This window comes from Oenanthe melanoleuca, chromosome 3 (genome assembly GCF_029582105.1).
Source record: "Oenanthe melanoleuca isolate GR-GAL-2019-014 chromosome 3, OMel1.0, whole genome shotgun sequence".
NCBI classification, from domain to species: Eukaryota; Metazoa; Chordata; class Aves; order Passeriformes; family Muscicapidae; genus Oenanthe; species Oenanthe melanoleuca.
Genome location: NC_079336.1, coordinates 60462680 through 60478152, shown reverse-complemented (window position 1 = coordinate 60478152; position 15473 = coordinate 60462680). Strand labels below are relative to the sequence as shown.

Sequence of the window (15473 nt, the reverse complement as noted above, 5' to 3'; positions counted from 1 at the left end):
AAAGTCATGGCCTTTGGGATTTAAATTTTTAAGAAAAATCCATCACTTGTTGAAGAATCCTTTCTGATTCCTCAATTTTCTTTCCCTAACTTTAAACTGACATGAACATTTGCACTGATTTTCTAGGTAGGGAATTCAAGGAAAGCTTGTAGGTTGTTTCCTACAGAATCAAAGCAGACATTCAGATTTAATTTTTTCCCTATTATTGAAGTTCTGCTTTAGATTTGTTTATATAAAAGACAATGCAGAAAGAATCTGGAATTCCTTGCTTTGGATCCAGAAATACAGATTATTTTTATTCCTTCCTCATTTTCTTCCAGGGCAGTCTGCCCTTCTGGGGAATGTAATCCTGATTTAGAATGGCTAGGACCATATCTGCTGTAGTTACAAATCATGCCAGGATGATGGGTTAAAAACTCACTCCACAGCATGCAAATGGCATAGTCTAATAAGGTTTCACCTAGCATAGTAATTTGCATAAAAACCTCTGGTAGCACTGCATATGGATACTTTCTATAAATATATTTGAATAAAGCTTTAGCTGACTCTAATAAGGTATAATTTGTATCATGAATATGACATAGCAGGTGTTGATTCAGGCCCTGCTCACTAAGGTGAATACCAAATGACCCAATTTCTGCTTAGCATGCACAACACGAGCCTGATCTAGGACAGCTGCTGTTCAAGGTAGGGCATGTTTGTCCTTCTGCAGCCCAAGGAGCCATAGGGCTGACAATGCCTTGGAAAATGGGAGGAAAGCAATGGAGCCATTAATAACACCCTGGTGCACAGAAATCACCACAGAGCCCTGCTCTGCTCTGCAGTTCACACAAGAACCTGCGTGTGTACTCACAAACAGAGTAATACAAAGTGTGAACACAGAAGGACTCTCCCTCCCAAGAGGAAGGAAGAATTTCATGCAGAGCTGGACAAATGACTTGGGGGTTGGGTCCTGGTTCAGTACCGGGCGTGGAAATTGGACACAGAAAATTTGCAACAAGATGAAAGAGAAGCTCTCCAATCTTTTTTTTCTCAGTTGGTGAGAATGTTTTTGAAACATTTTGCTTGACCAGCAATTGAGCTGTTTGTAGGTATTTTTTGTTTAAATCCTTTTAGCAGAAGAACGTTCTTCCAAAATAGACTTAAAAATGCTGCTCAGAAGGTGTTTTAAATCTACCACTTCAGCATTCCCAAAAGGAAACATTTAATTTTCTTTTGAAAGCGCATGTTTACAATGTCATCTTTTTATTTTTATTTGAAACTTTTTCCAAATTTGATTTGAATTCCTAGTCAGAATTCCATTTTCTCTCTAATACACAGTTTAAAAACTTCTTGTGCCTCTTAGTTTTTCACTACATAGGTGTAGCCCTGAGCAGGCAGAAGGGAGACCAGGTGCTTCACTTCCAGAGGTCAGAGTGAGAAACTGAACTTGCATGGCTGAAGTCCTCTTTCTATGGCTTCAAAACATCCTTCCTCAAAAACATTTTATTGTTATAACACAGGTAGCATTATAACATGTCACTACTGTGATTTAAAGCTCTCCAGAGTAATAAGACCATATAAATATATAAAACAAAAGAGGTGGATTGTGCATATGTCACACCAAAGAGTTCTGTTACAAGGTGAAACGAGACATCCTGAGACTACCAATCATGAAAATGTAAAAATCCCAACCATCTGCATATGTGTTACTCAGAAGATCTTATTTCCTGCTCTTCTGGAATAGAGAAAAATAATACAGAGCACAGAGACAACACAAAGATTCATGGTTAAAGACCCTGAGCCAGTGGGCATTTATTTGCAGGGTGCAGGATTTCTCTGTATCTGTTCTGCTTTGGAGAAAAATATGCTTGAGAAGGATATATACTTGGGGGTGGGGGCTGGTGTGTGTCCTGGGGAGCACCTCAGAGCCCTCATTTGTTAAATCCTTGAGAGCACAGGCACAGATCAAGGGTGGGTGGGGGTGAGGGGATCTGGCTGGGCAGAAGGACCACAGTGTGGCTACAGCACTGAGCAGAGACCAGCCGTAAACTATTGTACTATTTTCTCTGCCCTTTGGGAACCTTTGCACTCCATGTTTCCTTTCGAACATATGTTCTTGTCCTAGTGCAATATTGCTTTTGCTCTCATATTTTGCTGCCAAGAATGTAAGAATGCATTGAGTAAAACCTTGTTAAAATTAAGACAGGATATTTTGCAGTTTGGGATTTAGCACAGGAATGTGAGATCATTTGTGAACAGAAGAGTGTGATTGATACTGGAATTGTTCTCGTGTCTCTCTGGGGCAGCTCCAGAAGACTATTGGTCTGCTGAAGCCCTATCGGCCAAGATGATATGAGCAAGGAATCCTTTTTTCCATGAACTGTGCTCTTAATCCCCAGGCACCGTGGTCTGAGCCAGTTTGGAGCTGAGCCATAACTGAAGCTGTTGACTTTTGTGACATTTGTATGAAAGTAATTTCTTAATGCCTGGTGGCAGGAAGGACGAGGGACCTGAGATGTTCATGTCACTACAGGATGCTAAGTAGCTACCAAACTGTCAGATAATTGGCAGAATATGAACTGCATGCAGAGAAATGAGTTGCTGTTGCTCTTAGCAGAGCTGCTCTCCATTGCAGTGGGAACACATTCCTCTATTTCATGAACCTTTATTCTGCTTTTCTTGGAAGGAGAATTAAACATCTGTGTAACTGCAAGGAAAGAATCAGAATAGCTGGACTGTACAGAAGTGAGAATTTGAGGCTGGTATCCAATACTAACCAGATATTTTTCTTCTCTGATCTGCCCTGTGGATTTTCAATGCAGTTCTGCATTGCATATTCATCACCACTTGGCAGCAGGGATCTGCAGTTAATGGGAATTCCACACACCAGATGAGTGAAGATGACATTTACATGACGTGATGTGCATATAATGTACCACATGGTAAGTCAGAGGTGGTTTCTGATCTGGGCAGGCCAGGTTTCTCCTTTGCTATTGAAATGACACAACCTCCTAGCTTATATTTACCATGTTTTGAAACATAATCAGAACTGCTAATCCCAAGCACTAAAAAATTATGAATCTCTGTCCTGCCGAAACCAAAATAAAAATATTTAAGCATAAGATTTTAAAAATAAGATTTTATGGATTTTCTGGTTTTGGGCCCTCTCAGTACAGCAATAAGTGAAAGAAAATTGCACTTGTTTAAATAAATTGAACATAACTTTCTGGACATTCACAGATTCCCAGGAGCTAAAGCATAAAGACAAATATTCCAAGAACTAGGCTAAAATTCTTAGAGGGACAAAACTGGATAAAGATAATGAATGCCTTTGTTTATTACTTTATTTCTCATGCATTCTGCAAGTATATTTTGTCTTACTGTCTTATTTAATTTTGGGGTTTTTTTTTTTTAACACGCATAACATGGGAACCAGAGGAAAGATAGTATTCTGGGTTTCTTCAAAGGCCTCCAAATTTTTAGAAAAAAGTGAGGAAAATTTGAACACTTCTTCCTAATACCAGATCACCTGGCTCACCTGGCAAAGATACAGAGTCTAAAAGAACTAAGTCTAAAATTTATGGGTTTATTTAGAGAACCTACTCACAAAATAAAGCAGTCTAACAGGTAAAAAGATATTGGAAAGAGACTTTCCTAATTGTAAAGATGAAATGTGTAAGGAAGTATTTATATATAAAGAGAAAGCAAAAATCATACTCTCTAGAAGTAAGATTAATAAGCATAAAGTACCTGGGAAACTGCATGAGGAATTCATCAAAATTTGTTTCAAATATGTTTTCCAAGTAGAATTAGTTTTTCTAAATGCCCCAGTCTTCACTGATTTGTTCCACTGACATGATTTGCTTAGGAATGTTAGTTAAGGCTATGCAAAGCACTGTACACTGTATCTTTAATTCACTTTAAAACTGGCTTATATTTCTTTTGAAAGATTTTACCCACAGATGGCTTAGTAAATCACTGTAGATCAATACTGAGGAATGGCTCATGTCTAATAGAAATGACAGGCACAAATTTAATTTTCACTACCAGTTCTGTGCAACTGTAACTGAGCACAGAGAGATTTGCTTCTAGCTTCCCTATCTGTTATACTGCTTTTATCCTTCTACTAGGGCACAGTTTGTGTGTGACTATTCCCTCTCCCAGCTGCATTCTTACCAGCACACAATGAAAGTCAGAGCAAGACCCTGAAGGCCCACTCCTCAGCTGATGGGAAATGAATGAAAATGCATTAACCAGTAATAGAGGTTATATTAGGTGGAATTCTTGCTGCTGACAATTCCTATGTGTAATTCTACACATAACTATATCCCCATAAAGAAAGGGTTTGAATAGATCAAAGCAGAGGCCTTTTGTATACTAATACCAACACCATCCCTCAGAAAAAAAGGATGATCACAACAGAAATATTCTTCTTGAATATACTTTTTTAAGGAGCATAATCATATTATAAATTTCACATTTAAATGGCATGGTGCACCAAGCAATTGGCAGACAGAGTGTATTGATCCCAGTCCTTTGACATTCCTGAAAATTCTCTCTTTTAACTGATTCTTATAATCCAAGCAACTTCCACAAATAGTGTTGGCATTCTTCCTGTCTTAAGGTCTGATGTCTTGGGGCAAGTGTCCTGATTGACTGACCCTCACGAATAACTTGAAAAAGTCCAAGTGCTCAAATTGCATGAGAACACCACCAGCCTCCTGTGAGTCCACTGGAGCCAAGCTGGTGTTCCTGTGGTTCTGTCCATGCACGTGGGTTTGCATCTGCACTCCGAGGAACCTGGCCTGTTTGCACCACTGCTCTTCTCTGCACTGAGCTCCCTAATAATGCAAGGAGGGCTCAGAGGTAGTGTAGGCAAACCGGGATATTTCCAAATGAGAAATAAAGGGGTCTTGGTGTAAATGGACCTCAAGATTAGAGCATATATACAATTGTATACTGCATGTGCCCATGCAGAAGTCTCTTTGATTTGGTACTAGAGGGAGATGGGAAGGGGTCAAGACCACCTTTCCCCCACTGCTGGGCACTGTGCTAAGGCTCCCCCTCACCTTGAGGTTCTTGTTGTGCCTCTGGAGCTCGCGGCACAGGCTCTCCAGCTTGCTGCGGGCGAGGATGGCTCGGCTGTGCTCGCTCTGCAGCTGGTCCTTCTCCTTGGTGATCTGCGCCTGCCTCTTCTGCAGGCACTTCAGCTGCTTCTGCTCGGCACGGTGCTCCTCAAGCTGGGCAAAATGGAGAAACGTTGGTTAAAATGAAACCAAGAGGCAGAGAAAAGTTAAGAAAATGAGCTCTTTCAGTTTGAGGGATGTCTTCAAGTTTTCTTAACCTCTTAGGAAGTCTTTTGTATTTACCAGCACTAATGTGAGAGGAGAGAGGAACCTGGAGATTTCCAAACCTGCTTGCTGCAACTGTCCCAAGTGTGCTGTACTGTGGGTGGATGAACATAATTTTTAACATTCTTGCCACACCATTTTAGCTCTTGCTTTTTTGGTTTGAATTTCTTTGAAGGACATCTGTGAGGTTTTTATTTTTGTATCAACATTTGGAACTAGAGCAGTCCGTAGTGCTTTATGTGGTGAGATTTCTCTAGATCATGAGGTGATAGAGTAGTTGCTCATTCTATTTTACAGTTTCCTAAATATCCAGGAACCTGCTGGAAAAAACAACAGAAGTGCAGGAATGCTGTTCATGCAGGGGCTTTGTTGCTGATGGAGGAGAATTCTCTTCAGAGAAGAGTTTCCCAAAATGACATGTGGCACCTCCTCTTGCCAGGCTCGTCTGGCTCATAGGACCATGCGAGAGGGTCTGTCAGCTGTGTTTCTGGAGGTCCTGCCATCAATGGGAGCAGGTCATGGTGAATCAAACCTCTTCTGGGCCCTTTGTCTGAGTATAATGGAAACATGGACAGTCCCTGATGTTCCCTTGGGAGCCTGTGCTGTGGGTGCACAGCTCCTGCCTTCCCTAGAAGGCTGGTAGGGACAGGGGTGTATTTGGAGGGGACAAAGAGGACCAGCAACAAAATTGCTAATGATAATCCTTGCACAGCCTGGCCATTTCTTTTGGCCCGTGTCTATCACTGGATGTTTGGAAAAGAATTCCTGTATGGTAAATTAACACCCTAACAGTCAGGTCAAAGGAGCCTTTCACCTCTGAAGCTTTTAATGATTTCATCTCCCATTCCAACACACAATAACTCTCCTCTCTGCATCACAGGTGTGTATACATTGCAAGGTATTTCTGAAGTCCACATGTTTTCTGATTGAAAAACAGTAGCACATGAGCTTAAACACGTGAACCTTAATAACAACAGTTGCTGTTAAGACTACATTATCTAATAATATGGTACCACTTGTACTAATTAACCCCAGTATGACTGGGAAAGTCTGTGAGCACTGGGGAATGATGTGCAGCTAAAACAAGACAGTCAACAGCATAATATTTTGCACTTTCATCTGTTTTGTGCAGATGTTCAGTAATTTATGCTTACAGTAGAGAGCTCTGTGTATTATTAATCAAATCACAGCTAAGTTTACCACAAAACACTGCTCTCATCAGCTTGGACTATATTCACAGTTTATGTCCAACTTTTAACATGTACATTGTCTATTTTTGCTCCTGTAGACCACAATATGGGCTTTTGCATCTAATCAAGCTGCACTAGCTGAAATAATTTTTCTAGTATTGTAGAAATTTCTTTTCTGTAACTAAGGATGAGATCTTTTTCCTTCATAAGCTTGTTTTTGTCCCCTTTCTGCTGAAGAACATAAAAAGTATTCTTTTTGCTTCACATTTTGCATGCACAGCCTGTGCTCAGTGGATAATGGTTTATCCAAATTTCATGATTCACTCAAACTGTGCTTGAAATAGGGGGCTCAGAATAAAGTTGGTCTTAATCATGATATGAGAAGTCTTCCAAGTATTTTTTGCATTTTTTTTTCCACATTAATATTACTTGCACTAGAAACTTGTATCTCAAAGTTCTCAAGAATATCTAAGACATGGTGTTTTGCAATGAAAAAGGCAATTCACTGGTAAAAAGGAATGCCAAAAAGGTCCCCAGTGATAATTTTTTTAGAATAATTAGTGAAATAGGAGCTAAAAGCAACTGCAAATAGAAGGAATTTTGGCTTTTGGAAGCTGACCTGGAGAAATAAACAATCAATTTAGGAAAAAAAGTTTTATCTTGATCCCACTGCAGACAATGACAGAGCTCATATTTATTTTTTAGCATATTGTTCTCGCACCCAGCACTTGTGAGACTCACAAGACCTCTGAAAACAATCCAGTTATAAACAATTCTGCAACAGCTGTTTGTAAGTGAAAGCTGTTGAAAGCACAGCCTGCTGTACTGGCCCAACACACCGGGCTGAGTGAATGAAATGTTCTCAGTTGGTGAGCAGAGTGTCAGAGCTTGTGCCCAAATGGCTGTGCTGTCCTGCTTCCCCATCCCTGCTGGCATGGCCCATGCTCCAGCCCACTGTGTACCCACAGTCCTACAGCTGTGCCAGGGCCTGGGCTGCAGGGAATAACATTGCTTCAGCTACAGCCAGCCCCAACACTACCTGAAGCGGGGGAAGCCACTGCCAGCACCCAGCTCCATCTGTCTCGTGGCTACACCTTCCCCTGAGCTGTGCTGCAATAAGTGCTTGTGTCACCACATGGCTCACCAGCCCAGGGAGCTGATCTGGCTGGAAAACCACTCAGCAAAAGCAAGACATGATCCAAAGTGTGTGATGGGGACGGACAAGAGGGAGCAGGGAGAGCACTCACAGCTACAGCCAGCTGCTGACAAGCCATTAATCACCTCAGCCACTGAGTGAGCAGGGTAAGGCTGTCTCCACAAGGTTTTTGTTGTATTTACTGACTGATTTATTTTAGTGACATCACACAGTATTCAGAAACAAGTGTTCAGTAGTTTTGTTTTAGCACCTTTCTCCTGCATGGACTACTGGCAACACAGCCCCTGTGTTATAGAGTGCTGCAGTGCCATTTGAATGCAGTGGAGAGCACTGTATAGAGGAACAAGACCTATTTCAGTTAATCCGTGAGCATAAAGTCCTTTAAGCATGAGATAAACTACAAACAGCCTGAGCCAAATTCATGAAATCAGAGGATTTTACATGAAAAAAGGGAAAGCTAAATTTCACTTCACATTATGATGAGACATGGACACATCTGTGCATAAAACCAATTACAAAGTCAGTGCTCTGCTTCACACACTTTTCAGCGCTCTACAAAGCGTAAAATGCTGCAGTCTTGTCATTTGTAAGATTTCCATAGCTTATGGTCATACAGTCCTTTGACTACAAAGAAAAAAATCCCTTCATCTGAAAATAACCCATCTTAAGTGTGGAAAGAACAGTCAGGTAGGTGGCATTGTTACAGGGGTGACATTCTGGTGGCAGGGGCTTTGACTCTTCATTTCATTGTGCTGTGGCTTCTCTTATGATTAGTCTCAGTTGTCTATTATCTGCTTCCTACTACAGGAAGTTTTATACTAAGTCCTGTATTATTTTCATTTTGATGAAATCACCAATATATAATTCTAGGCAATACCCACCACAGAAGCATGCAGAACTCCTTGCAGGAGGTGAAGGCAGGAGCCTAGACACCAGTCTCCAGTCTCCAGTTTGGTAGATTTGCCTTTAAGTACAAACATTCTGCCTCATCAACTTTTTGACCCAAATCTTGTTTTCCTCACTTTTTTACTTTTTTTCTCTTTTTTACCCATAATTATCTGACCATGAGACTTGTGTTGGGATTCACTTATCAGGACTGACACTACTGGTGTGTGAGGTTTGCCCATGCTGCATGTCATGTATTTTTTATACTGTCTTGTAAAGGCAGTTTGTACAGAAAAGACCCAACATTGTACTCACCAGCTCAGCATACTTCTTAAACAATAGGTCCAGCTTCTCTTCTGGAGTACTCAGCTTATTCAAACTTTGCATCAGTAGGGTGGCTTCTTTTCCTTAGAACAAGAGAAAGCAGAGATTTTGATGCTAGAGGTAGTTTGTAGTTGATGTACTGTTGTGAAATTGGTTGTTTGATGCATGAGTCTGTAAAAACACAGGGTGAAATGAAAACTTTCCTCCATTTCAGATCTCAGTAATGCACTTTTTTCCTAACAAAAGCATTGTCTGTGAAATGCTTTTGTCCTACTTAATCTGATTTTCATTCAATGTTTTTGCAACATGATTTGGTCAGACACATGGTACATTTACTGAAATAGGACAGAAAGGGCCTGGACCCCAAAAGGCTCAGGAACAGATCTCTTTGCAAGTAAAGGTGGATCAAATCTGGTGTACTCAGCTCCTTTGCTGATCAACCCACACAAGATATCAGGAATATTAAGTCAGATATAGAGACTATGGTGTGGAAGTAAACAATCAGAGAGTGGTAGGTGCTGCCAGCCAGGTCTGGGCTACATGATACTCATGTAAATCAGTTCCCTGACTTGGTGAAGAAAGCTTGTGTACCAGAGATACACAAGGTACTCTGGGCATGCAGAGCTACATCACTGCACAACAATTTACTTATTGCTTCTCCTCTGGTACCTCTTGGTTTTCATTTCAGCCTCAGGTATGAGCTGGAGTTTCTATACTCATCAAATACAAAGTATTCCAGACATCCCTGGAGGTAAGGTTGTCTGTGATCCCAGGTGCTTGGACATGCTTTTCCAAATGCTCCTCTTTCCTGAGGCTGTGAAACAAAATCTGCTTTCTGCTTTCTGCTTTGGGCTGGAGGTTTTCTTCTTCAAGTCTAGTGCAGTCCAGGAGTATTGTCTCTGGAGAAAATCCTTTATTTCACACTAATTTCTCTCTATAACATCAGCATAAATAAGTGGAAGTGAGCTAAAATCAAATCTTGGTGCAAACTGTCACAAGGGCAAATGGAGAACCCTGTGTTGTTGGGGTTTACACTGAGCTTGCTGAGATACCAACACCAAAGCCAAGGCACTAGAAACTGAGAAATTTTCTTCTGAAAATTCAATTTTTTAGGAAAAAAAATCCATGCCATGTCCTATGCTCAGAACCGTGTCTGTACCAATGTCCTGTAGTGATTTCTTTACAGGCTTAGTCTGCATTTGGGTTTGGGTTCTCATGCAAAGGAGAGGCTTGAAGATTGGCTGGAGTTAATGTAGGAAGGGAAATAATTTACATCTATATTAGACTAGAATGTTACTACATTGCTCTCTAGTGGCTGCCCAGCAGAAAGTACAAGTATACAAAAACTTGCTGAGACTTCTTTCTAGTTCTGCTGCTGACAGCCTGGCCAGGGCTGAGGTGCTAGAGAGCAAATGTATTGGCTTATGTCATGTATATTATATGATGAGCCCAGGGGTTTGCTAAATGAAAAATAACCTGGGCATAACAGTAAATTTATTCTGCAGGTCCCAATGCCACATAGTAGAACCATTATTATTGTTGTGACCAGTCACTAGTCATACCTGAGCAGACAGGAGAAGAAAACATTCACTAAAGTACAAACGAGAGGTATGTTTTCCTTCATCTAAGTGACTTTGTGCAGTGTGTCATTGGAGTGACAGCTTTGGCTACATGGTGGGTAGTGCCAAAAACAATAATCAGTTATAGAAAAGTTGTAATGGTCACTGTAATTTTCAGTGGGAGCTGGAGGTCTCTATCGTCCACACCATAAACTTAACATGGGAATGAGCAAGGACAGGGAGTTATTTGTGTTTGCAGAGGGGCTGTTGAGTATGTAAATACTTGCCTAGGCCCTTCAGGATTTTCTTCTCCAGCTTCTGCTCCTTGTTGCTGCTGGGCTCCTTTGCTTTGGAAGCATCCCCAGGAGCCAGCTTCTCTTTCTCACCCTCTTCATTTCCATCTTCATACTCAGCATCCTCCAAGCTGCCTGGCTGTCCCTTCTCAGGCCTGTCAGTCCCTGGAGCAGTGCTTTCCTTCTCCATCAGGCTGGTGGCAGACCCGTAGGTTTTAATGATGTCCTCCAGCTGCCGGCTCAGCTCCTCTGAGATGTCACACACGGCTGCTTCGGGCCAGGCACTTGGCTGCTCCGTGGGGGCTGCAGCAGGGGATGGCAGGCCAGGGCCAGGTTTGTCCCCACTCTGCCCCTGGATGTCCTGCCCAGGTGAGGTGGAAGACTGGTCATTCTCCATGCTTGGTGCAGCACCTGACAGAAAAACAAATGGAAGGTTAATTTCAAGGCATAGAATTAGCCATGTAAAGAATTAGCCATCAAGCTGTTCCCAAAGACTGGCCAGGATGTGAGTGATTTTGTGTGAAATTTGGGATGGCAGCTTATCCATTGGCTCTGGCTTGACAAATATGTCACACTTAGATAAATAACCAAAGTGATTTGCCTGCAAGGAGAAAAGCAAATTATATACTTTCCAAGAGAAAAGCCTATCCAAATCTAACACTTAAAAATGAAATTCCCACTGCCAGCAATGACACATTAAATGACACCCCAGTCACTTATACAATTTTCCTCCTTGAATCAAATACTTGCCACGTGTTTACTTTTCTTGATCTGTTTACCTGCAACACTGGCTACTGATATGGGCGGCTTCACTTCAGACCTGCATTAGTTTCATTTCCTGTTTCTCTCCTGTTGGCACACCTTAAGTCAATAATCATGAAGAACATTTTAAATGAAACTGGTGAAAATTGCACTGTGCCCTTGGAAAGCCCAGCATGGAGCTTGATCTACAAGAGACATGGTTTGGTACCGTCACAATAACAGCAAAGAATAAGATAAACAGCTCTAAACCACACTTCTCTTGTACTTGCTGCACGCTGCTGACAGCTTCTTTGACAAAGTACAAACTACAGAATAAATCACAGTGAAATAAACCCAACCACAGGAAAACTCAGAGTACTGAAGGCCCCTTCCTTCTCAGAGGGAGAGGCTGCTGGCACCTCTGTGTTGCCCTCATGAAGTAGTGCAGAGGTGTGGGGTGCACAGCTGGATCTCAATCTGCAACTAATCCCCACTGCTGCTTGACTGCAGACTGCACTCTTTCCAGACATGAGTCCTTTCTCCCTCTTTTCCAGACTGATTTTTGTTCATCTCCTTAATAATATGATTTACTATGGTGCCAGTGGGGAAGGAAGAGGGGAAGAAGCTTGCTTGGTTTGTTCCTTCCAGCATCTGAAGTGGTTGCTTTCTCATTTTTAAAAGACTTGAAAACATGGAACTAACTGTTCCCTGTTCAAACAGGCTGTAACATATATTTTCTATAGTGTCTAAATTTCTTCAGCTTTCAAAATTGTAAACTACCATGACCAAAGGCATTATATGATAAGAAAGATGTAATTTACTGTAATAAATGACTCAGTGTTCTTAAACTGTCCCCAGTCAAAGTGATGTTTGGAAGTGCAGTGATGGCCATCACTAAGGCAACATTTTTCATGATTTGATTTTCTAGCTATATGACTGGGCTTACAGATAAGATAGTCAAATGAATTATCATCTCTCAAGCAAATAATTGAAAGCTTTAAGTGGGCTCAGGAAGCACTTGAAAACTGTTAGCTATAAATCCATGCCCCTGCAGTCCACCCATAGATACAACTTGCCGAAATGGTTCAGGAATGCATCTGGACCTGGTCTCACAGACCTACCACATAACCACATCCCATTCTTTCCTCACTCCTGGGGGCACAGTCATTATATCACTGCAAAATGATTGTAAAATTTATTGATCTGATTTGATGTCATGTTGAGTTTAATTCACATTGAAAAATTAGACCCTATATGTGCAATTTAAGTAAATAATTCCAGATAGCACAGATTTTAGGCTCTTGTTTGTGATCTTTTCTAACTAGAGTTAATTGACTGCCAACTAATTCAAGGTCAGTAAGAGTATTGTAGAGGCTAAGCTAGACACTCCACAAAATATGTGTTTATCTCTGACATGTTCAGGCTAGTGTTTACTGTTGCAATCATTAATTTGAACTAATTGTCAGTTGGCAATCAATCAGCTAGAAAACCCAGGACTACCAGCTCTTGTTTAGGCAGAATAAAACTCTCAGAAAGTATATCCCAATTTAAATAGCTATTTTTGTAATATGTCCATCACAGAGGGAGAGCAGGACTGCAAAATGTTCCATTTCCAAATATTAATTTCTTTTCTGACTATCTCCCCCTGTTTGTAAGAAGGCTCAAGTTAATGTTCTCTCTGTACCCCGACTCTTCCCTTGGCTGCCTCCCAACTTCATCACTTGGGGTAGCATTGCCTGGCTAAAGGTTTCCTCATATGTGAATCACAAAGCATGTCTCCAAATACTGCAGGCTTTAAATCCACAGTGGCAATTGATCTGTATATGATGTGTCTCAGTAACAAGGGAAAAACATGGGTGAATGAAAGAGAAACCAGATTATTAGAATCAAGGGCAAAAGATGTTTACAAGCTGGCCTTGCAGGAAATCTTCCCTAACATACATTCCTGGCTAGAAAGGGATTAGTTATAATCAGTCTGAATCGTGGCAGAATGGTGAGCAGTCAGAAACCCCAGAAATACACAGTAATGAGCTTGTAACCCAAAGGTGCCCACCTGCTGGGTCATACTGGGGGCTGTATTTATACACACAAAAAAATATCATAATGTTTTATTTTGTTCTTCTCCAGGCTAAACCAGAGGTCTGATAATTGTTTTCCAGCACAAACACAATGCTTGTGAAGACTTCTGCACCTTGTTTTGCACAACAGCTTCCACAGCACTGCAGTTTATGTAGAGGAAGTCACAGCATCTGAGAGTTGCCTGCTTACAGCCTTTGATGCTGGGAGTTTTTACTGCAGTTAGCCCCAGTCCTCCCTTGTACTCTAGCCTGCTTAACCTTCAGGTACACAAGGAATTCTCCCTTATCAGGCCATAAATAAGGGTGCCAATTTAAGCGAGACCCATTATACTCTATCTTATACAAAGTAATGCCAAAAAATTAGGTGACTGAGTCCAGGAGAGGAATTCCTTGTTTATCAGACTTGCCCAATTTTAGACTAGCCACCTTTTCAGTTTTGCAACTTCTACTACCATTACTGTTGCCTCCAGGCACCTGAATTTCTAACACAGCCTTATTCTGTTTTATGGCAAGGGGGAGGACTGACCAGTCTGACTGAGTCTGAGCATTGCATCTTGTTTACTCTTTTCCTCCTGCATTCCCAAATCCTGGACCTGTTCCACAGCTGTGAGATCAGCACCTTTCTTGGCCCTGGCGTTTTGGATGGAAACTTGACACTTGTGGTTGCTGCTGCCTACAAATAGTCACTGTGATACTCCTCTCCTTCAGCTGGAAACACCCCCAAGTGCCAGAGGGGGCTGCTGCCTCCCCACTGTGAGAAAAACTCTTCTCCATTCTCCTCTGTTCCTCTGTTAAGAACTTGGGATAACTCAGGACAGTAATGGAGCTTTCAGCAGAGCTGAGCACACAGCATATCCACAGCTGCACCCAGAGGCAACAGTAAAAGGTATGTGCCTCAGATCAATCTGCTTACATGCTGAGTTTGTTTGTCTCCAACTGTATCCCTTAATATTTCACATTTGCAGCACAATTTACCTTCACTGTGCTTTGAAAACAGCCAGTATTTCCAAAGTTAAAGGTCAGTAGGCAAGGCCAATGACTAATTTAGCAGAGCTGCAATAGGCATCCCACTGCTGCTGGGAAAATTGTTCCTGTGCTGGGGTGTGCCAGCCTCCCTCTCACACTGCTGGGAGCTGACACTGCTGCCCAAGCACCCTCCTGGCAGGACCAAAACACAAATTAAACGTCTTCTTCCTAGCTTGTCATGCAGGCTGCCTTGAAGACTGTCACAGAGTTTTGTTTATCTTTTATAAACAGTGTACTTCCCCTTCCTTCTCATGGGGTTTGCTTCCTGATTTCCTTCTTGCAGCTTGAACTTCTAGAGGGTTTACAGACTGGTCTATTTTTAGCTTTTGCATCCCCATGTATTCAGCAGAAGGACACATGCCACCTGCTCTGCAGCCACGAGCTATTTTAAGCTCTTCTAAAATGGGTGATGGTATTTAGCACTTTATGCTCAAAGTTCGCATACACACACATTTCTCTAAAACAAAGCTTTACATATATTTGCCCCAGCCAACACATGCAGATAAAACCTGAATTTTTATCTTTATATTACACCAGATTGGTCTGCAGTGACACCTCAAAGCAGCAAACATTAAACTCTGGAATTGCCCCTGCTACTGTATCTCCGACCACCATCCAGAAAAATACAAGTACTTTCTTGCAGTTTAGGTAGACACTGCCCCAGGTGTTACTTTAGAAAGCAGAGATAAAACCAGCTGTATCAGCTACCCACCGCATTTGAATACCTTTATGATTTACCTGCAATTTTCTGGTACCAAACTGAACAAAAGTTTGGAGGTTTCGTGGCAGTTTTCCATACAGGCTCAGAAGGACTCAGAGGCTTTGTGAAGCCTCGTGCCTCACCTCTCACGTGGGACCTGAACCTTGACCACTGACTGTTGTAGCAGA

The 15473-nt window shown here is 41.7% G+C and overlaps 1 protein-coding gene across 1 annotated transcript in view; it reads right to left on the bottom strand.

Moving 5' to 3' along the window:
- Positions 1–15473, bottom strand: part of TXLNB (taxilin beta) — a 32919-nt gene that overhangs the window by 16989 nt on the left and 457 nt on the right. Inside the window, exons 2-4 of the mRNA XM_056488457.1 lie at positions 10735–11151; positions 8880–8971; positions 5052–5222 (exon numbers count right to left, since the gene is read on the bottom strand). Of these exons, the coding sequence (XP_056344432.1) occupies positions 5052–5222; positions 8880–8971; positions 10735–11137 (666 nt within the window). The 5' untranslated portion in view covers positions 11138–11151. The remainder of the gene's footprint in view (positions 1–5051; positions 5223–8879; positions 8972–10734; positions 11152–15473) is intronic.